This window comes from Podarcis bocagei, assembly GCF_964188305.1.
Source record: "Podarcis bocagei genome assembly, chromosome: 1".
Classification (NCBI taxonomy): Eukaryota; Metazoa; Chordata; class Lepidosauria; order Squamata; family Lacertidae; genus Podarcis; species Podarcis bocagei.
Window position 1 is genome coordinate 48001187 of NC_138125.1, and position 20527 is coordinate 48021713.

General features: G+C 48.2%; 1 protein-coding gene and 1 long non-coding RNA gene across 9 annotated transcripts in view; one reads left to right on the forward strand and one right to left on the reverse strand.

Moving 5' to 3' along the window:
* Positions 1–20527, reverse strand: part of SIPA1L1 (signal induced proliferation associated 1 like 1) — a 175446-nt gene that overhangs the window by 31682 nt on the left and 123237 nt on the right. For 6 of the 8 annotated variants that reach the window (XM_081185843.1, XM_081185844.1, XM_081185841.1 and 3 more), the window contains 5 exons: positions 20203–20360; positions 18423–18996; positions 10273–10547; positions 7985–8266; positions 87–236 (listed from right to left, as the gene is read on the reverse strand). In XM_081185843.1, the coding sequence (XP_081041969.1) occupies positions 87–236; positions 7985–8266; positions 10273–10547; positions 18423–18996; positions 20203–20360 (1439 nt within the window). The remainder of the gene's footprint in view (positions 1–86; positions 237–7984; positions 8267–10272; positions 10548–18422; positions 18997–20202; positions 20361–20527) is intronic. The other 2 variants (XM_081185846.1, XM_081185845.1) reach the window with 1 other exon arrangement.
* Positions 5529–20527, forward strand: part of LOC308583009 — a 65482-nt gene continuing 50483 nt past the window's right edge. The window contains exon 1 of the long non-coding RNA XR_014005992.1: positions 5529–6052. This is a non-coding gene — a long non-coding RNA (uncharacterized lncRNA). The remainder of the gene's footprint in view (positions 6053–20527) is intronic.

The following is a 20527-nucleotide window of genomic DNA, read 5'->3' on the forward strand; positions in this document are numbered from 1 at the left end:
CTTGAAAAGAGGCTAAGTACTAATTTATACTCTTCTCCAGTCTCAACGAAACAGTACACAAAATAAACAAACATACGAGGGCCTACCCTTCGGGCATAGATTTTTGCCTGTAGGTGCCTCCACCAGAGCCAGTTTCACTGGAGGATGATAAGTTGCTGGGAGAGTTACGGCACTGCTGTGATCTTGCTAAGGCAATGGATGAAACGGTGACGTAAACATCAGAGCCAGGGGATAATCTGTTCAATACAAACAATCCCAAACATTACATTATTAAAGGAACCATTGCAGCACAAAGCTTGATAGAGCAACAACACTTTTGTGGGAACTGCCACATCAGCAGTGTCAATTCATTGAGATAGTAAGAAATGAAGCCAGCTGGAGGGCAGTATGTATTTTCCTCCATTAACCTGCTCCCTATGGAACAGCGGTGAAAGATTAGGCAGTGACAAAGGGGAGAAATGCCTGTTTCCAAGGAGTTCCAGAAATAAAGTTGCTGAGTTGCATTTGCTATTTGCAAGCAAGGAATATTAACACGTAGCATATTTTATACAAATCCCAAATAAAATGTGATTTAACTAAGCACCTCAGAGCAAGCTTTAGCAAACCATTTTTTAAAACTTTGTATTTACCAATATGATCTGCAAAACATGCCATAACTTTGCAAAATCAAATACTGGAATTTTAGGTAAAGCATATTTCCTCAGATAGTCAAGACAACATGATGCCGGGTATTTACAGATACAAGTCCTTGCATCACAGGATTGCTTCCTTTTTAATAGCTCTCAACAAGTATAAAAAGACAATTGTTTGTCATAAGCTGGGTCTGGGGAACCTTTGGTCCTCCAAATGTTGATGAACTACAACTCCCATCATCCCCAGCAAACATGGGCAATAGCCAGGGATGCTGGGAATTGTAGTTCAGCAACTTCTGAAGGACTATGGGTTCCCCACACCTGGCATAATCAGTAGCTTAATGGCCTGTTCACCCAACCAGTCCCTGAATTCACTTTGCACTTTGATTTACTTACACACACTGTTCCACAGGTGGTGAAACAGTCCAAACGGTTTCTGTTTTTATGATATGAGCCTCCCTGGACATTTTTTAAACTGTCCAGCAGGGAGATAGTCGTACAACTGAGACAGTGCAAAACATATGTAAGGAAAGGAAACTTTCTTTGCTGGCTGGCTAGCTGACAGATGAGCGCAGCACTGCTCAACCCCAGTTGGGTTCTGAGTAGATCACAGCTTTCTTTCAGCTTTACCACTGCATAGCACTGCTTTACCACTGCAGCCCAGCTTTACCACTGCATAGCAACTGCCTATCCTCGGTTGCCTGTGTTCTGGTAAACTCTAGGACTAATGCAATGTGTTACATAGGAATGCCTAAGAAGATAGTTCAGAAACTGCAGCTGGTACAGAATTTGGCAGCCAGACCATTGATTGGGGGAGAATGGTTGGAACATATAACACAAATTCTGGGTACCACTTAGTTTCTGGACTCAATTTAAAGTGCTGATTCTTACCCCTAAAGCCTTATGTAGCTTAGGATCCACAGTACCTCAAGAACTGCCTCTCCCTGCAATGAACCCACCCAGACCCTGTGATCACCATCTGAGTCCCTTCTTTGTATAGTCCATGGACTATTTGGAGCAGAGCTTTCCAGACTGTGTGTAGCGACACCTTAGTGTGTTGGCTGTAGTGTGTAGGTGTGTCACACAAACACTCCCTGTGCTCCTCCCAGGGCTGGAAAGGGATTAGTTTAACTTCCGGTTTGGTAGTAAAACTGAATTACTGTGTCGCGAAATGATTCATGTATATAAAGTGTGTCACCAACATGAAAAGTTTGGAAAGCTCTGATTTGGAAGGTGGCAACACAAGAAAAGAGAAGTCTTTCCCTGATGCCTAAAGCTGGATAAGGGACGCGGGTGGCGCTGTGGGTTAAACCACAGAGCCTAGGACTTGCTGATCAGAAGGTTGGCGGTTCGAATCCCCGTGACAGGGTGAGCTCCCATTGCTCGGTCCCTGCTCCTGCTAACCTAGCAGTTCGAAAGCACACCAAAAAGTGCAAGTAGATAAATAGGTACCGCTCCAGCGGGAAGGTAAACGGCGTTTCCGTGCACTGCTCTGGTTCGCCAGAAGCAGCTTAGTCATGCTGGCCACCTGACCCGGAAGCTGTACACTGGCTCCCTCGGCCAATAAAGCGAGATGAGCGCCGCAACCCCAGAGTCGGGCACGACTGGACCTAATGGTCAGGGGCCCCTTTACCTTTACCTTAAAGCTGGATAAAGATGGTGCTGGGCAAGCCTCCCTGGGGCGAGCATTCTACAATCAGGAGGCCACAAATGAAAAGGCCTATTCTCTGACTTTTGGCCCTTCACTTGAAGGATGTCATTGTGGCCTCTTCAAGTGGGGTGGGACCCATAGTCCTGCCTTCTGTTTACCCGCGTTTTCAGGCTGTGCTTTTAGGTTTTCATTGTTGTTTATAATGGGCTTTAATGTAAGTCACATTGGATTGCTTTTCAAGAAAATCGACCAACAAATATAATATAAAATAACAGCCAGATAGATTCTTCGCTGGCTTGCCTTTGGCAAAAAACAGGCAGCTTAGCTAGCTGGGAAGATTTGGTCTTGCCATGCACACCCATGTGTGCAATACAACTGCTGTTAAGGTGGAGTGGCTTACAAAGATTTGAAATGTACATAATAATAAATGTAAATAGTAATAATCGCACAAAAAACCTAGCACAGCCAAAACTTTTGTTGAGGCAATATGTACACAACACATGCATCACAATATTTTTATTTTTAAAAAATTAAAAATTCAAATTGGCTAATGGATGGGAAATCAGCTTCTCTCCTTTCTTATCTAGGAACTGCTATCTTAGGAGTAAAAAAAACCAACAAAAACACCGTTATTGGACTAGGACTGTTTTGAGCAATATGGTGCCACGATAAAACAGCTAGCGTATTTGCAAAGCTAAGCAGGGTGGTTGTTTTATTTGGTCAACTAGCATCCCTAGAAATGAGGTGTCTGCCATTTTGCTCAAATCAGTATTTTTAGTCTTGGTTAAACATTATTATTACCAGATGACTGCTCTGAAGTTCATGTCCCAACCATTTTGCCTGCTAATCATTAAATGCTGGCTGGCTGGCTGCAAGAGACTAAATTTCATTTTTAAAAATTCTACTGCATCTTGGGGCAGAAATCCAATTTAACCAGCAGCAAAAGCATTGGCTTTGAGGTGCTATTATTGAGAACCAGACAGTTTGAATCAGTTATCCAGTTCAAGGCTCTCTGCATATTCACTGAGGCATTAAAGCCATTTTCCAGGCTTCCCATTTGCAAAGTTTAATTTTTCAGACAAATAATATGCTTATACCAAAAATATTTTGTTCTGAAATTCATGCTGAGGTTTCGTAATGCTGTTCTTTGGCAGTTCTTCTGCCTGCGTTTCTTTTAAATATTTATTTTAGTTGTTGCTTCTCTGCCTGAGGGCACCTGCTTTTTGCTCCCTGTATTTGCCTCAAAAATATGTTGCACATATTACAAAACGTCCCCTGCTATGCCTTGTCCCCGAATTCTATAGTTATGAAATGGGTTAGGTAATGATATACGCAGCAGCAGAAAACTAAAAATGTAATTTGCAAGCTGCCTAAGGAGTGACTGCCAATATAGTGCCTTTACAGCTCAATTAAACACAGGTTCACTTGGAAGCAAGCTCCGAGGGGTTCTACCCAAAGGTGGCTTTGTGCTCCTGGAAAGTGATTTTATTTTTCAAGGTGGAGAACCTGATTTCCAGTGATTCCTCCTCACCTACCATAGCCCTCTTTACTCCATACTCAAGAGTTCCAGAGGGTGCTTCACCCCTCAAGAATAGCTTTTCAGATGACAAAGGAGCTGCCACACCTTGTGCTCTCTGCTACTGCAAATATACACTGGCTACAACCCACTGTCTTCAATAGGAGTTTTTCCCGAGCAAGTGTGTGGGGTTGCAAAACATGCGGCATAAAGCGTTTTCCAATCTTTGTACGCTTATCAGGTTTGTTATCACAAGAAGTTTCAATTTTTACTTACAGTGGTGCCTCGCAAGACGAAATTAATCCGTTCCGCGAGTCTCTTCGTCTAGCGGTTTTTTCATCTTGCGAAGCAACCCTATTAGCGGCTTAGCGGATTAGCGCTATTAGCGGTTTAGCGGCTATTAAAGGCTATTAGCGGATTAGGGGCTTAGAAAAGGGGGGGAGCGAAAAAAATTGCAAGACTCGCAAGACTTTTTCGTTTTGCGAAGCAAGCCCATAGGGAAATTCGTCTTGCGAAGCGCATCGAAAAACGGAAAACCCTTTCGTCTAGCGGGTTTTTTGTCTTGCGAGGCATTTGTCTTGCGGGGCACCACTGTATTTATTAAGTCTATATACCACCTTTCATGCTAGCACAGGGAGCCTTACGGTATCAGAATACAAAAATACAAAGAAACAAAACAGTAACACCCACACCCCAGTTTAGAAGGTTGTAGGTGGTTTAACTAGCCAAAGGCCTGGGAAAAGAGGAATGTTTTTGCCTCGTGCCTAAAGATATGTGATGAAGGCGTCAGGAGAGCCTCCCCGGGGAGAGCATTACACAGATGGGGAGCTACCTCAGAAGCCCATTCTTGTCAAAAGCAATAACCAAATTACAACTAACAAGAAGCTCCCAGCATTCCTAACACATTTGGAAGAAGTGGCCCTGTGGTTATACTGGATGAAGAGGGGCATATAAATAACAAAACAAAACAAAACAAAACAAAGAAATGATACTGGCCCACCCGAACACAGCGGAAACCCAACATCAAGGGTGTTTACTGTAGAAAGTAATACCTGACACTTTTAATTTCAGTGATTCTTTTCAGCTGTGAACTGCCGTATTTTTCGCTCCATAAGACGCACCTGACCATAAGACACACCTAGATTTTTAGAGGGGGAAAGCAAGAAAAAAAAATTCTGCACAGAGCATGTAAGCGGCTTTCGCTTTTCTTGCTTTAAAGCAAGCCAAGTGAGAGCTGCTTACATGGCTTCTGTCCCGCTTTGCTTGCCCATCCCTCCTCCCGCCTCGCTGTAGAAGAGGAGGAGGAGACACCGGGACAGGTGCTTTGCTTGCTTTACAGCACGGCGGGAGGAGGGATGGGCAAGCAAAGTGAGAGCTGCGCAAAGTGGGACAGAAGCCATGTAAGCAGCTCTCGCTTTGCTTGCTCCCTTCCATCCCTCCTCCCGCTTCACTGTAAAGCCAGCAGAGCAAGAGCCGCTGCGCAGCTATCGCTGAAGCCAGGAGAGCAAGAGAGATAGCTGCACAGCGGGTCTTGCTCTGCTGGCTTCCCAGCGAAGCGGGAGGAACAGAAGGGAGCCCTTCCACGGAGCCCCTTCCGTCCCACATCCCGCTTCGCTGGGAAGACAGCAGAGCAAGAGCCACTGTGCAGCTCCCGCTGAAGCCAGCAGCGCCAGAGTGATAGCTGCGCAGCAGCTCTTGCTCTGCTGTCTTCACAGCGAGCGACGGACGGGAGCCATGGCTCTGGCTGCGGAGGCATCCCTCAGCTCGCAACTGCAGCGGTAGCCAAGGGATCTCTCTGCCTCCCAGTGCATTTGCTCCATAAGATGCACAGACATTTCCTGTTACTTCTTAGGAGGAAAACAATGTTCTTATGGAGCGAAAAATACAGCAGTTCATTGAGGGGAGAAGGGATGTAGGAGAGATAAAGCAAAAGTACATTTCATGGCATCAACACTCTACGGTGCCCAGGACTTGCTGTGAGCAGAACATATGACAGCCAAGAGCACACAGGCTTGCTCTGTCAATGTCAAATGAGCTTTAGCCAAAGCTCGGCTCTCTAGGCAAAACTTGCTGTGCCACATGATAGCATGAAATGGCAGGAAGCATCGCTGGTATCAAGGGATCAAAAAAGAAAAAAGGGCCAATTTACTTGGTCCTTTTGGTGTACACGAGAGAGTGTAGAAATGGTGTGTTTCAGACTACATTTGCTCTGCATTCCAGCAATGTTGGGAAAATCCAGAATGAACAAAACAGGTTGGTGGTTTTTTACATGTAAAACTAATTGTGTATTGTAGAAACAACACCAGCCAGAGACTTCACACGTTCTCTTCAGAAGGAAGAGAATTCTGATAAGATCTAAAATTGCAACAACAGGTATTGGTACGCCAAGTAAAGGGCACTGCACTCTGCAATGCTATAATGACATTCTGCCTAAAAGCCGGCAAAGAATATCTGAGGAAAGAGAAGCACAACTATCTTGGAACTATCCCCCTTCTTTACTGACTTAGAGCTCATACAACCACTATAGTGAGGTGTTTCTTCCAATGGACTGTGTTATTTATATACTTTAAAGCTAGCCCTTCCACTTACCAAACCAATCTTCAACATGTGCTAATCCTCTAAAAAGTTCAAAATCCATTGATTTCAATGTGCAAAAAGGGGGTGAAAATAAGGTTTTAGAGTGCTGAGGCAATTTGCCAAACATGAACACAATAATAATAATAATAATAATTTATTATTTATACCCCGCCCATCTGGCTGGGCCTCCCCAGCCACTCTGGGCGGCTTCCATAAAAACCAAAAATACAATAAAATATCACACGTTAAAAACTTCCCTGAACAGGGCTGCCTTAAGATGTCTCCTGAATGTCAGGTAGTTGTTTATCGCTTTGACATCTGCTGGAAGGGCGTTCCACAGGGCGGGCGCCACTACCGAGAAGGCCCTCTGCCTGGTTCCCTGTAGCTTTGCTTCTCGCAATGAGGGAACCGCCAGAAGGCCCTCGGCGCTGGACCTCAGCGTCCGGGCAGAATGATGGGGGTGGAGACGCTCCTTCAGGTATACTGGACCGAGGCCGTTTAGGGCTTTAAAGGTCAGTACCAACACTTTGAATTGTGCTCGGAAACGTACTGGGAGCCAATGCAGGTCTTTCAAGACCGGTGTTATATGGTCTCGGCGGCCGCTCCCAGTCACCAGTCTAGCTGCCGCATTCTGGATTAGTTGTAGTTTCCGCGTCACCTTCAAAGGTAGCCCCACGTAGAGCGCATTGCAGTAGTCCAAGCGGGAGATAACCAGAGCATGCACCACTCTGGCGAGACAGTCCACAGGCAGATAGGGTCTCAGCCTACGTACCAGATGGAGCTGGTAAACAGCTGCCCTGGACACAGATTTGACCTGTGCCTCCATGGACAGCTGTGAGTCCAAAATGACTCCCAGGCTGCGCACCTGGTCCTTCAGGGGCACAGTTACCCCATTCAGGACCAGGGAATCCTCCACACCTGCCCGCCTCCTGTCCCCCCAAAACAGTACTTCTGTCTTGTCAGGATTCAACCTCAATCTGTTAGCCGCCATCCAACCTCCAACCGCCTCCAGACACTCACACAGGACCTTCACCGCCTTCACTGGTTCTGATTTAAAAGAGAGGTAGAGCTGGGTGTCATCCGCATACTGATGAACACAAGCGGAAGGGGTAGACCTACAGGCGATTCTTTCATATTCCAATATGAACTGCTTTTGCCTTTCTTGCTTTACAAGATGCTCTTTTTTAATATAGATATAACAACACAGGCGAATGTGTTTATGCAGGTTCGGAGAGGAAAATACAATTAGGGATGTTTTTCTTTTTAAAAAAGATTTCTTTTAAACAATAGAGAGACATGAGTATATATGTGCATTTCTTCATACTCCAGTTACTGGAAAAGTAAGGTGGCATGACTAGAATTGGCACCTGAAGACTATGAGTTAATCCCCAAATGCTGTGAACTAGTTTAGTGTCATTTCTTTTAGATACCAAATACTTTCTGGAAGTGAATAAAAACATTTTGTTGAGGTGGGGGGTCAGATTTGATCTGGATAAGAAACAGGAATTTGAACTTGTGTGCCTGAGAGTTCTTACTGCTGTCGTTTCAAAAGTCTCAGAATGCTGCAACATACCTTGGAGGAAAACAACACACAAATTAGTTATCTACCTTCTACTCTCCAGTGGCCGCCCGTCACTAGAAATACTGCGTGGAATATTGGCTGCTCGCTCTGGGGGAGGCATTTTCCCTTCACCTTTCCCTGAGGCAACCCTAGTGGTAGCAGGACTTTGCATCTGGGATGGCATTTGCTGCCCATGAGGCCCTTGTCCCTTGTTAGCATTTCTCTGCCATTTGTTGTTATTCCTGAAAGGGAACTTGAACTCGTATGGAACACCGCCGTCATTCATTTTGTATTCCATCACCGGCATGCGATTGATTTCTGAAAAACTTCTGAAAGAGAAAGAAGAAAGCATAATGCAATTCTGAAATAAGGGAGAAAAGTACAGTCGAGCGGAATCTGTTTCGGAAGTCCGTTCAACTTCCAAAATGTTCAGAAACCAAAGTGTGGCTTCTGATTGGCTGCAGGAAGCTCTGGCAGCCAATCAGAAGCCGTGAAAGCCCCGTCGGATGTTTGGCTTCCCAAAATAGTTCGCAAACTGAAACACTCACTTCTGGGTTTGCGGCGTTCGGGAGCCAAAACGTTCGAGAACCAAGCTGTTCGAAAACCAAGGTTTTTGCAATATACCCTTATATGACAGCAATTGTGATACCCCTAGTCTTGAGTGCTAAATATCGCCCAGACTGGTTAGTTACACATTAATTCTATCCCTAATTTATAGGGCACTAGCCAATCAAGTCATACTCAGACACAAGGAAATCAACTGACTTAAACTAACTAATGTTTCTGTATGTCTATCTCCCATAGTCTCTGCAACAGAAGTCTGGTCATATCACCTGAACTTCCAAAAAAATAAAAATCAATTACAATCGTAAAAACAGAAAGAAGACCGACTGAATTCAGTGGGACTTACTGCAGAATAAATATGCTTAGGGTTATGAAGTAAAGTTTGGATTCAGAGATCCTGGAAATGGAACTCAGATCAATGGGGCTTACTCTCAGGAAACTGGGTATAGGATTGCAGCCTAAATGTTATTTTAAGAACTGCATTTAGGAAATAACTAAAAATACTGAACTTCAAAATTGACAGGGTTTTCTTGCCTTGCTGTTCTATTCTTCTACTTCAAGGATATGCAAGTTTTATATTATATGAACAGGTGGTTTTTGAAAAAATATCTGAAAGCAACAATATGAATGATGGCTAATAACATTTGCCAAATTGTAAACATCAATTGCCCTAACTTTGAGCTGACTTATCTTAAAACATGCATTTAACACAGAACTAGCTGTTAGGAAAATGAGATAGCCTTCCACATAATATTTGTTCATTCTGCTCCAGGAGAAAGGTTCTATTCTTTCATACCCTGGCACTTGACTTTTGTACAGATAGGTGTGGGAAACCTGCTGATGACTGTTAATGGCTGTAAACCCCTTGCTTTTTCCTGTAAGACCAATTGCAGTCGTTAACAGCTGTCAACAGGTTTACCACAACTATCAGTCAATCACCCCTCCCCACCCTCTCACTATATATAAGGGTCTGGTGACTTCTGTTTCAATTTATCTGAAGAAGTGTGCATGCACACGAAAGCTCATACCAATAACAAACTTAGTTGGTCTCTAAGGTGCTACTGGAAGGAATTTTTTTATTTTGTTTCGACTATGGTAGACCAACACGGCTACCTACCTGTAACTAGAACTTTTGTATAGAGAGTTAAAGTAAAAGGTGAAACTCATCTCAAGTTATTCTGAGGTCAGGCTGAAGGATCCAAATAATAAAAACAGGAAGGGGCTCCTTCAAAATAAGTATATATGTAGATCCCCAGCTTAAAGCGCAAATGGTGTTTTTGTCCAGTGAAGTGTTAAAATGGCTATATGACATTTAAAGATTTTGCAGTATCTCACGTGCATTTATTTAAAAAGTGAGCATCACCAACATAAATGCAGCTACGAGATGCAGCTATTCAAAGGCTACGTAATTATTAACTGACTAGTGAGAATGTAAGCAAACACTAGCACTGGCAATCTGCCTTGAGAATACTCAGCATCACCAATGCTTCCTTCAGAGACATTATACATGTAGCACAATCCAGTGGGATGCTTTGACATATCAATGGCAATGCAGAAGCACTCCCATACCATAAGAATAAATAGGTCCCCTTTAAAAACACAGTAACCACCTACGACTCTACATCCATAGCCAAATTAATGTGAAATGGGACTCTTATTTTTACATAGACCAAGTTAGAACAAAAATTCTGCTTTACAAATTCAGAGAACACCCTGAAAAAGTCAGCAGCAGATATAACTCATTTATTCCCACCCACCCCCAAAAAAATACCTTCGTGGGGTGCAATCCTCATGAGGTGGGATAATGACAACCTTCACAGTAACTGAAGTCCGCAGGAGATCAATCATTTGCTCATGGCTCAGAGTAGCTACAGCCACAGTGCAAATTTCCACTAATCTGCTGCCTTGTCGTAATCCTGCTTGCCAAGCATAGCCATAAGGTTCAACATCTGCCACAATTCCTTCATAGTTTACATGGAAACCAAGCTGGCCTAGTCCATTACGACGTAAAGTCATTTCCACTGACTCACAGCCCTTTGTCACAAGCTGAGAAGTGAAGAGAGAGGGAAGAGTTAGTGCAATTAATTACATTCAGTGGGAGACAAATACATGGGGGAGTTTTGTTTTTTTTAAATGGTACATGAAGCAAGATGGGACAATGATATTCCTTATTTTGACAGCTACTGCTGTGTACAGTTTTCAGTGCAAGTTGGCTAGGTTACTACTGGATGAAAATCCAGGCACAGTCAGATTTTGTATAAATGACTGGCTTTAGAACTTTATGAAAATTATAGAAGCATTAAGGTAATGTAGCAATACAACTGGAAAATTCATGGGTGGGGTTATATACCAGTATTCATGGTTAGGCTGACAGAATGTTCCTTTATATTATTATGTCCCTATTGATTCGATAAATTGGTAGTTCTTTGTAATTTAGTCATCTTATTTACTGGCATGCAGCTATCTACACAAAATGCAAACTTGTTCTATTGGCTAAGTGATCCTGCTAATTATGAATATTTTTGAATGCAATAGACAAATGCAGCTTTTCCTCATGACATAAGGTAAAGGTAACGGTACCCCTGCCCGTACGGGCCAGTCTTGCCAGACTCTAGGGTTATGCACTCATCTCACTCTATAGGCCGGGAGCCAGCGCTGTCCGCAGACACTTCCGGGTCACGTGGCCAGCGTGACAAGCTGCATCTGGCGAGCCAGCGCAGCACACAGAACGCCGTTTACCTTCCCGCTGGTAAGCGGTCTCTATTTATCTACTTGCACCCGGGGGTGCTTTCGAACTGCTAGGTTGGCAGGCGCTGGGACCGAACGACGGGAGCGCACCCCGCCGCGGGGATTCGAACCGCCGACCATGCGATCGGCAAGTCCTAGGCGCTGAGGTTTTACCCACAGCGCCACCCGCGTCCCCATGACATAGAGACTGCTATTTTCTGACTAAGACAAGAAAATGCAGTTGCTACTAGAATAGGTAGAAACTATAATGTCAGAGCTGCTTCAAGATCCTAGCTCACAGAGGATCACGCTAGCCAGCGGTCATCAAGTAAAAGTCTTTATTGAATTACAGTTTCCATTCTCACGCTGCTGTCTGCAACTCTACGTCTACTAGCTAGATCGGCGAGGCTCCGTCTGAGTCTCCGCCCCGTGCGCACCAACTTAATATCCTAGCCTTGCTCCACCTTTTCCTCCTGACTGTCCTCCTCTGGGTCCCTCTACCCCCCGGGGCTTCTTCCTTCCGGGATTCTTCTGACGCTGACCCGGACCCTTCTGCCTCCTTGCGCCGGGCTTTAGGACCCGGTTCCCTTTCGGGGCTGCTCACTGCGCCGCCTTCCTCTGCATTTGAACTTGGCGCGCGCGCCCAACCTTCCACTTTCCTCTTAACCGTTTCTTCGCTCCCCGATGGAGGTGTGGCCACTCCTGACTCCTGCCCTCCCTCCTGTGGTGAGCTGCCAGCGCTTCCCTCCTGGCTCCTTTCCTCTTCCCTGCTTCCTGGCGGTGACGCTGGTCCCGATTTCCAGCTGCTCCCCCCTGAGTCTCCTCTGGCTCTATCTTCCTGGGGTGCCTCCCTAGACCCCCCCCTTGCCCTGGCCACTGGTGCTCCTTTCTGTGAATCCTCTGATTCACTGGAAAGACTGGGAGATCTCGGGTCGTCGTCATCACTCATCCTTTCCTCTGTCTCCTCCCCTTCGCTCTCTGTTTCCTCCCTTGCCCGTGCCTCTGCACCTAAACCCCTGACATCCATCCCCCCCTCGAAGCCCCCCAGTCCCCCCTCCCCTCCTTCCGGTGCTGGAGCTGGGGGCTGCTGTTGCAAAGGGACGAACGTCGGATATCGGTCGCTTCCCGTGGCAGGCCTCCAGCGGAACTCTTCCAGGTCTTCCTCTCTGCTCTCGTTGACGACAGTCACCTCCTCTTCCATCTCTGTGCCGCCGTGCTCGAAACCAGGGTCGTCCCCGAAAATGTCCATGTCCGTCTCTCCCGCACTTCCTCCAGGCGGCGTTGCTCGGCCGGAACAGTCCAGCCACTTCCTGCGGAACTGCTCCTCCGGCCTATCGTCCCACCAATACGAGGGTTCTGAGACAGATCCCGAGGGTGACCCCTCCGGGGAACGGACGTCTCGTGTTGGTTCCTCGTCCGAGTCGAACCCCCTGAACGTGCTGTCCGAAAGCGTGGGCGTGAAAAGCCAGTCGTCGAAAAAGTCTGCTGGCATAGGTCTATGTGGGAAGAGGGCATGAAACTCGTCTTTGAGCAGAGGTTCGTCTAAAGCGTAGCCCGGCACCCAGCTGTTCGCACTGGCCGGGGTGCCCTCCCTGGCGAGAAAGTATTCTACTCCCTCTTCCCCCCATCTGGAGTCCAAAATCTCCGTGACTTCGTTGATGCGCTCCTCCTGTGCTACTCCCGCGTGCCCCGTTCCTTCTCTGAGTGGACTCGGCGCCGTTCCGGGTTCCTGGAACCTGTGCGGTGCCTTGTAGGGAGTGAGCACCGATCTGTGGAACACCGGATGCATTCTGGAACCCTCCGGAAGCGCCAGCCTGAAAGCCACCGGGTTGACCTGCTCTTCGACTTGGTAGGGCCCCAGTTGTTTATGCCCTAGTTTCTTCTTGGCCAACGACCTGGCCGGCACTGCGTGGGCTGCTAACCAGACCCAGTCTCCCACGTGGAGCTCTTCGCCAACCCTTCTGTGTTTGTCCGCTTGTACCTTGTATGCGTGTTTAGCCAGCTCCAGGTGGCGCCGCAGCTGATCGTGGACTTCCTGCAGCTCCGACGCGAACGCATCTGCTGACTGCGGCTCCCCTTCTCCCCTGCATTCCAGTCCCGGAAAGGTTCTAGGGTGCCGCCCGTTGTTGGCGAAGAACGGCGTGACGCCCGTGGATACGTGCTTCGTGTTGTTGTAGGCAAACTCTGCAAGCGGCAGGTAATCTACCCACGTCGCAGGCTGTTGGTTTGCATAACATCTCAGGTACTGCTGCATGATGGCATTGGCTCGCTCCGCTTGCCCGTTGGTCTGCGGGTGTCTCGCCGACGCCAGATTGATCTTGACGTTTAGGAAGCCCATCAGTTTCTGCCAGAAGTTCGAGATGAACTGCCGCCCGCGGTCGGACAGAATAGACCGTGGCAGACCGTGAACCTTGAACACGTGGTCTATGAACAGTTTGGCGGTTTGCTCCGCCGTGGCCACCTTAGCACACGGAATGAAATGCGCCATCTTGGAGAACAGGTCCACCACCACCAACACTGCCGTCTTGCCCCTTGAGCTGGGCAGATCCGTGACAAAGTCCAGGGCCACCCTTTCCCAAGGTTCGACCGGAGTTTGCAGCGGCTCCAACAGTCCAGCCGGCGGTTTGTGCACCGGCTTTGCCCTCTGGCAGGTGTCACACCTCGCTACGTAGTCTGCGACCTCCCCTCTCATTCCAGGCCACCAGAAATCCCTGGCTACTAATTCCACCGTCTTCTCCTTGCCAAAGTGCCCGGCCGTGGGTGCGTCGTGCAGCTGCTGTAGCACCTTGGCTCGAAGTTCGTCACCCGGCACGTAGATGGCCCCTTTACGGATGAGCAAGCCATCTCGTAGCTGGAAACCGTCGGCCGCTGCCTTGCCCCCTCGCACCTCTGCCATCTTCGTTTGTGCGAAGGAGTCCCCCTGCAACGCTCGCCGCACCGCCTCTAGGTCCACGGTCGCCGCGGCGCACGCCCACACTGTCGGTGCAAAGATGTGCATGGCGGCCGCTGGTGTTGCGTCCTCCAGATACTGTGGCTTGCGGGAGAGAGCGTCTGCCATGATGTTGGTGTCCCCCGGGACATACTCTATTCGGAAGTCGAAGTCCGCAAAGAACTCAGCCCAACGTATCTGCCTCTGGTTCAGGAACTGTGCCGTGCGCCAGTGTTCCAGATTCTTGTGGTCCGTGCAAACCTGCACCGTGTGCTTGGCGCCGATCAGAAAGTGCCTCCACGCCTTGAACGCTGCATGAATGGCCAGCAACTCCCTGTCCCATATGGTGTAGTTCTGCTCGGACTTGCTGAGCTTCCTGGAGTAAAACGCTCCCGGCCGCCACACGCCCTGCGGGTCCTTCTGCAGCAGGACCGCCCCCACTGCTCTGTCCGAAGCGTCTGTCTCCACCCTCATCGGCATGCTGGGGTTGACATGAAGCAGCTGCTCTTCCGACGCGAAGAGACGCTTGAGGGCCTGAAAGGACTGCTCCGCCTGCTCTGTCCAGATGAACTTCTTCTTCTTGGAGCTAAGGGTGTCAGTGATGGCCGCCGTCTGCATCGCGAAGCCCTTGATAAACTTGCGATAGAAGTTCGCAAAGCCGACAAACCGTTGGACCTCCTTCCGGTTGCGTGGGCTCTTCCAATCCAACACCGCTCGAACCTTGGCGCTGTCCATGGCGAGCCCCTTGGCAGACAGCTTGTAGCCCAGAAAATCCACCTCCGGCACGTCAAATTGGCACTTCTCCAGCTTGGCGTAGAGCCTGTGTTGCTTTAGCCTGCCCAGCACTTCCTTGACGTGCTTGTCATGTTCTTGCTGCGACTCCGAAAAGATCAGGATGTCATCCAAGAAACAGACGCACGTCTTGTAGAGAAGTCCCGCCAACACGTGATGCATAAATGCTTGAAAAACGTGAGCGCCATTTTGCAGTCCAAAAGGCATAACTCTGTATTCGTAGGTACCCAGTGGCGTGAACATGGCTGTCTTCCACTCATCACCTTCCCGCATGCGAATGAGGTTGTACGCCCCCCGCAGGTCCAACTTGGTGAACACCTTTCCCTTCCGTACCTTCGCCAGGAGGTCGTCGATGCGGGGCATGGGGAAGTCCGACGGCTTGGTCACACTGTTCAAAATCCTGTAATCCACTACGAGTCTTTTTTGGGGCGTGTCTCGCTTCTTAACAAAGAATACAGGACTGCCCCCCACTGCCTTAGACTCCCGGATGAAACCGCGCTCCAAATTATGATCGATGAAGTCTTTGAGTTCCTGCAGTTCGTCCTCAGACATGGAATACAGCTTCCCTTTAGGCAGCGCCGCCCCCGGCAGCAGGTCAATTTTGCAGTCATATGGTCTGTGAGGGGGTAGCCTGTCCGCCTCCTTCTCGCAGAAAACTTCCAGAAATTCTGCGTACTTGTGGGGAATCGCTTGCAGCGTGCCTAGCAGCAGCTGTGACTCCTCTTCCTCTCCTTCCTGCCTGGGTACGATGCAGTGTTCAGCACAAAAGGAAGAGCCGAAGACCAGCTGCCTCTGGAACCAAGCCATCGTTGGGCTGTGCTTGTCCAGCCAACTCATACCCAATACAATGGGCGTGTCAGACAGTTGAGTGACGTTGAAGCTGATGACTTCCCTGTGATTCCCAAGTCGCATCACCATTGGTGGCGTCTGCTTCACCACTTGCCCCCCTAGCAGCTCCCTGCCATCCACCGTGACAACCTGCAGGGGCAGTGTGGCCGGCAGCAACTGCACAGCGTGCCTGTCGACAAATTCCTGCCCTATAAAGTCCGCGTTGCTGCCGGAGTCGATGGTGATTGGTACGTCCATGGTGATTCCATTGGGCAGCTGGAGAGATGCTGTGAGCCTCACTACTGGTTTGGGCGGGAGGGGGTTCACTGGTTGTAAAATTTCTGGGGACTGCGTCACTAACACGTCTGGCTGGGCCCCAGTGCCTCTTCCTCCAGCCAGACATCGTCGTTTCCCTGCTGTGGTCCTCCCTGCTGCGTTGCTGCAGTCACCATTGCTGAGGCTGCAGTAAGCTTGTGGGGCCTCTGGGGACACTCTTTCGCCATATGTCCTGGCTGCTCACAGACGTAACACTTCCTGGTCCCTCTAGGAGGCTTCGCCTTCACGGCTGCCGGTGCTAGGGCTCTGGTTGCTGACTGAGCCCTTGCACCTCCAACCTCCATAGGTTCGGCTCCTCCTCCTGGCGGAGGCGTGGATTGCGCTCGCGCTGCTTCTCTGGGAAAGAAGGAGGGGCCCCCGGCTGGTTCGCGCCCTCCACGTCCTTCGTCCTTGCTCCACGGACGTCCTTCCAGCCTCACCCCCACGGCCAGTGCCCTCTGAACGACCTCCTGGGTGGTTCGGGGTCTCTCCCCCCTCGCTATCTCATCTTTAATCGAGTTGTGCAGTCCTTCCCAAAAGAGGTCTCTTACAGGAGCCGAATCTCTGTCCCATTCCAGGGCGCTGACCAAAGCGAAAAAGCGTGCATGATACTGTCTGACGCTGGCCCTCCCTTGTCTCAGCCCATGCACCTCCTTCCGTGCAAGATCAATGTCAATACTTGATAAGAAACACCCATCCATCGCTTTAATAAAGGCATCCGCATTCTGGAGCGCCGGATCGTTATCTCTCCATAAATTGCGCAACCATGCTTTCGCCTCCCCATGCAGATGGGACATGATGAACCCCACTCTCTCCTGTTCATCTCTAAAGTCTTTATGCAACAGTTGCAGTGCGCACAGTACGTCGGCTCTAAAGTTGGGATACTGTTGCAGGTTCCCATCGAAGTGAGAGAGCAGCCCGCCTGTCCGTCTCGCCAACCCAATTCCCTCCTGCCGGGGTGGTTGCTTTGCCAGTACGTCTAACCTGACCTGGAGATCCCTGCAGGCGGCAGCTGCCTCGTCCTCTCTCTTCCTGGATGCGAGAACCTCGGCGTTCAGTTGTGCCACTGCTTTTCTGAGGTCCTCTATCTGCTGCTCAGCCGTCATGTCTCCTGCCGTTCGTGAGCTCGCTAGTGGGCGCCTGTTTCTCTCCCCTCCTCGAGGCTGCAGATGCCCACAATGTGGAGACGGAGCCTACTGTCAGAGCTGCTTCAAGATCCTAGCTCACAGAGGATCACGCTAGCCAGCGGTCATCAAGTAAAAGTCTTTATTGAATTACAGTTTCCATTCTCACGCTGCTGTCTGCAACTCTACGTCTACTAGCTAGATCGGCGAGGCTCCGTCTGAGTCTCCGCCCCGTGCGCACCAACTTAATATCCTAGCCTTGCTCCACCTTTTCCTCCTGACTGTCCTCCTCTGGGTCCCTCTACCCCCCGGGGCTTCTTCCTTCCGGGATTCTTCTGACGCTGACCCGGACCCTTCTGCCTCCTTGCGCCGGGCTTTAGGACCCGGTTCCCTTTCGGGGCTGCTCACTGCGCCGCCTTCCTCTGCATTTGAACTTGGCGCGCGCGCCCAACCTTCCACTTTCCTCTTAACCGTTTCTTCGCTCCCCGATGGAGGTGTGGCCACTCCTGACTCCTGCCCTCCCTCCTGTGGTGAGCTGCCAGCGCTTCCCTCCTGGCTCCTTTCCTCTTCCCTGCTTCCTGGCGGTGACGCTGGTCCCGATTTCCAGCTGCTCCCCCCTGAGTCTCCTCTGGCTCTATCTTCCTGGGGTGCCTCCCTAGACCCCCCCCTTGCCCTGGCCACTGGTGCTCCTTTCTGTGAATCCTCTGATTCACTGGAAAGACTGGGAGATCTCGGGTCGTCGTCATCACTCATCCTTTCCTCTGTCTCCTCCCCTTCGCTCTCTGTTTCCTCCCTTGCCCGTGCCTCTGCACCTAAACCCCTGACATATAATATTAAGTCTTGAATAATATTTGATACATGTCAGGGACTGTGCTGCGTGTCAGTGCCCCCTTGGCAATACAATACCCAAAGGTCTCAGTTAATGACGGAACAAGCAATGGGCAATAAGTAAGAAGGTATTCTTTGTCCTAGTCCGCTTGCAACTTTGGAGAACAGGGAGAAGAATTAGAAAATAATTTCCATTAATATTTTTGCACAATTACATCACAGGTTGAGGGACTGTTTCACTATCAATGGATCTGCTACTAAAATCTAAGAATGGATCCAAACCATGTTAATGTTTTCATCACAGTTCTTTGAATTTACTCATGCCTGAAGACCAGATCTACATATTTAGAGAGGGAGAGAGAGAGAACAAACTCTAACCTCTAGCCTTTTGACAATCTCTTTGATATCTTCAGGGTTTTTGAAACTCTCCACAGAAACACATTCACCCCTTTCATAGAAAATTTTGACACTTGTGTCTGTTGAAGTCCACCCTATGACATCTCTGCAGGAACAATTGAACACAACACTCTTTGTATCTTGTTCAATGATAACAACAAATTCATTAGAAATCCCCAGGAGACAGTCTATATCTACACCCTTGCTATAGTCTTTAGCACGGAGACTCCATACAACAGCACCAGAACTGTGGAGTTCTACTCCTGGATGAGGCTTGGACTTCTCCTTCTTCTTAGAGGCAAGTGAGATGAAGGGGAATTTGCCCGAAGGGTCAATGGGTGTGTTTGTGACATTCTTCTCTGCCAAATCTTTCAAGTATTCCTGACGGGTTCTGGTGGCCATGGCACGGAACTTCTCTGATTTATGAGCTGCATTCTCAGCATTGATCACTTTAGCAAGTAAGAAGTCCCTGAATACATTGGATTTGGGGAAGGTAATGCCTTTAGGGATTGGTGGTCCAAACGATGGCACATCTCTGGATCTCGTCGCAGCAACGCTACATAAAGGAAAAGGAAATGTGATTTAATGATGAGCTAAATCCACGGAGCTCATCTTTCTACTCTGCCTTTGACTTCTTTGCTTTGATCTTTAGAAACGACAAAATTTATGATCTACGACAGGGTAGCATGGCCTAGCACAGGGGTCAGCAACCCACGGCTCCGGAGCCGCATGTGGCTCTTTTACACCTTTGCTGCGGCTCCGGGGCAGATACTAGCGAGGGGAGGAGGTGCATTGTGTGCCCCGACACACCCCACTGTTTTAAATGTCGCAATGGTTTTGCGGCTCGCAGTTTTTTTTCTTCGGTCCAAGTGGCTCTTTTTGTCTTAAAGGTTGCAGACCCCTGGCCTAGCAGTACAAACAAGAACAGAAAACAGTCACAGCCTCTTCTCTCCCAAATCAAAGACCTTGACCCCTATGAAATTGCTGGTTGGGGATTTATGAAACCGCATTCTAGTGTTCCCTACTTCACATGGGAGCCAATGCTTTAACAAACAAGCAACAGTACTACTTTACAGCAGAGCAGCTGTGTTAGCCTTCTGTAGCAAGAACAACCAAGAGTCTTGTGGCACCTTAAAGACTAAGACATTTACTGCCTGAGACTTCATGGACAACAGTCCTGAAAAGTATTTCTACTGAAATACTATGTCTTACTTCTTAAGAATAGGCTTCTCCAGTATTTTATTCCAAAGGGGTAGTATGTTTAATTTGACTGAATTCATCTGTTCTTCTTGGATGTTCTCCAGAGGGAGCAATATATTGCTATCTTTCGCAACCACATTCTCTGCTCCCTAGGTGTGAATTCCTAAGAAACTCCATGCATATAAACAATGTGAGAAAGCCACCATGAATCTGGCATACATGGTTTCCAGACTGCTTTTGAACTCCCCAGAATTTTATTATTTTATTTTCATACACGCTGAATTAACCCAGGCTAGGATTATCACCAGGTTAATATGAAGCCCACTTGGCCATTTTTGAAGCTTGGCCTCAATATAAGGCAGCTAACTCTGGTTCTAAAGTATCCAATTAACTCGCATGCTCTTTCTTCTGTGGAAAAAACTGGTTCTCAGCCTGCCAAGTACTTAATATTAAACCCAAAAATAGTTTTCCTGAAAATAAACAGTAAAAAAGCATTGTAAAATAAAGCATAAAAAATTCCAAAATGTGGTTAGCCTCTGTGTGTTCACAAAGTAATAGGTACCTGTAACAGACGTTGTCGGTGCATGGATTGTGCACACGGACAATGACAAAGACATGCTGGAAGTGAGAGCGAATATTCTTTGGGCTGAATGACTCTGCTCCAGGTTCTTGGAAAACGATGGTCACAATATCATTTCCAATATGTCGTTTTCTTAAGAGCTATGAGGGTAAAGACAAGAAACATAAGGTATTGGGGGGGAAGTACCCCCCCTTATAACATATTGTGCATTAATCCTGGTAATTAATGTTTGCGAATCATGGAATATTTTAAATTATTTCATTCAATGCTTTATTCTGAGCAAGTAAATGAGAAATTGGCCAATATA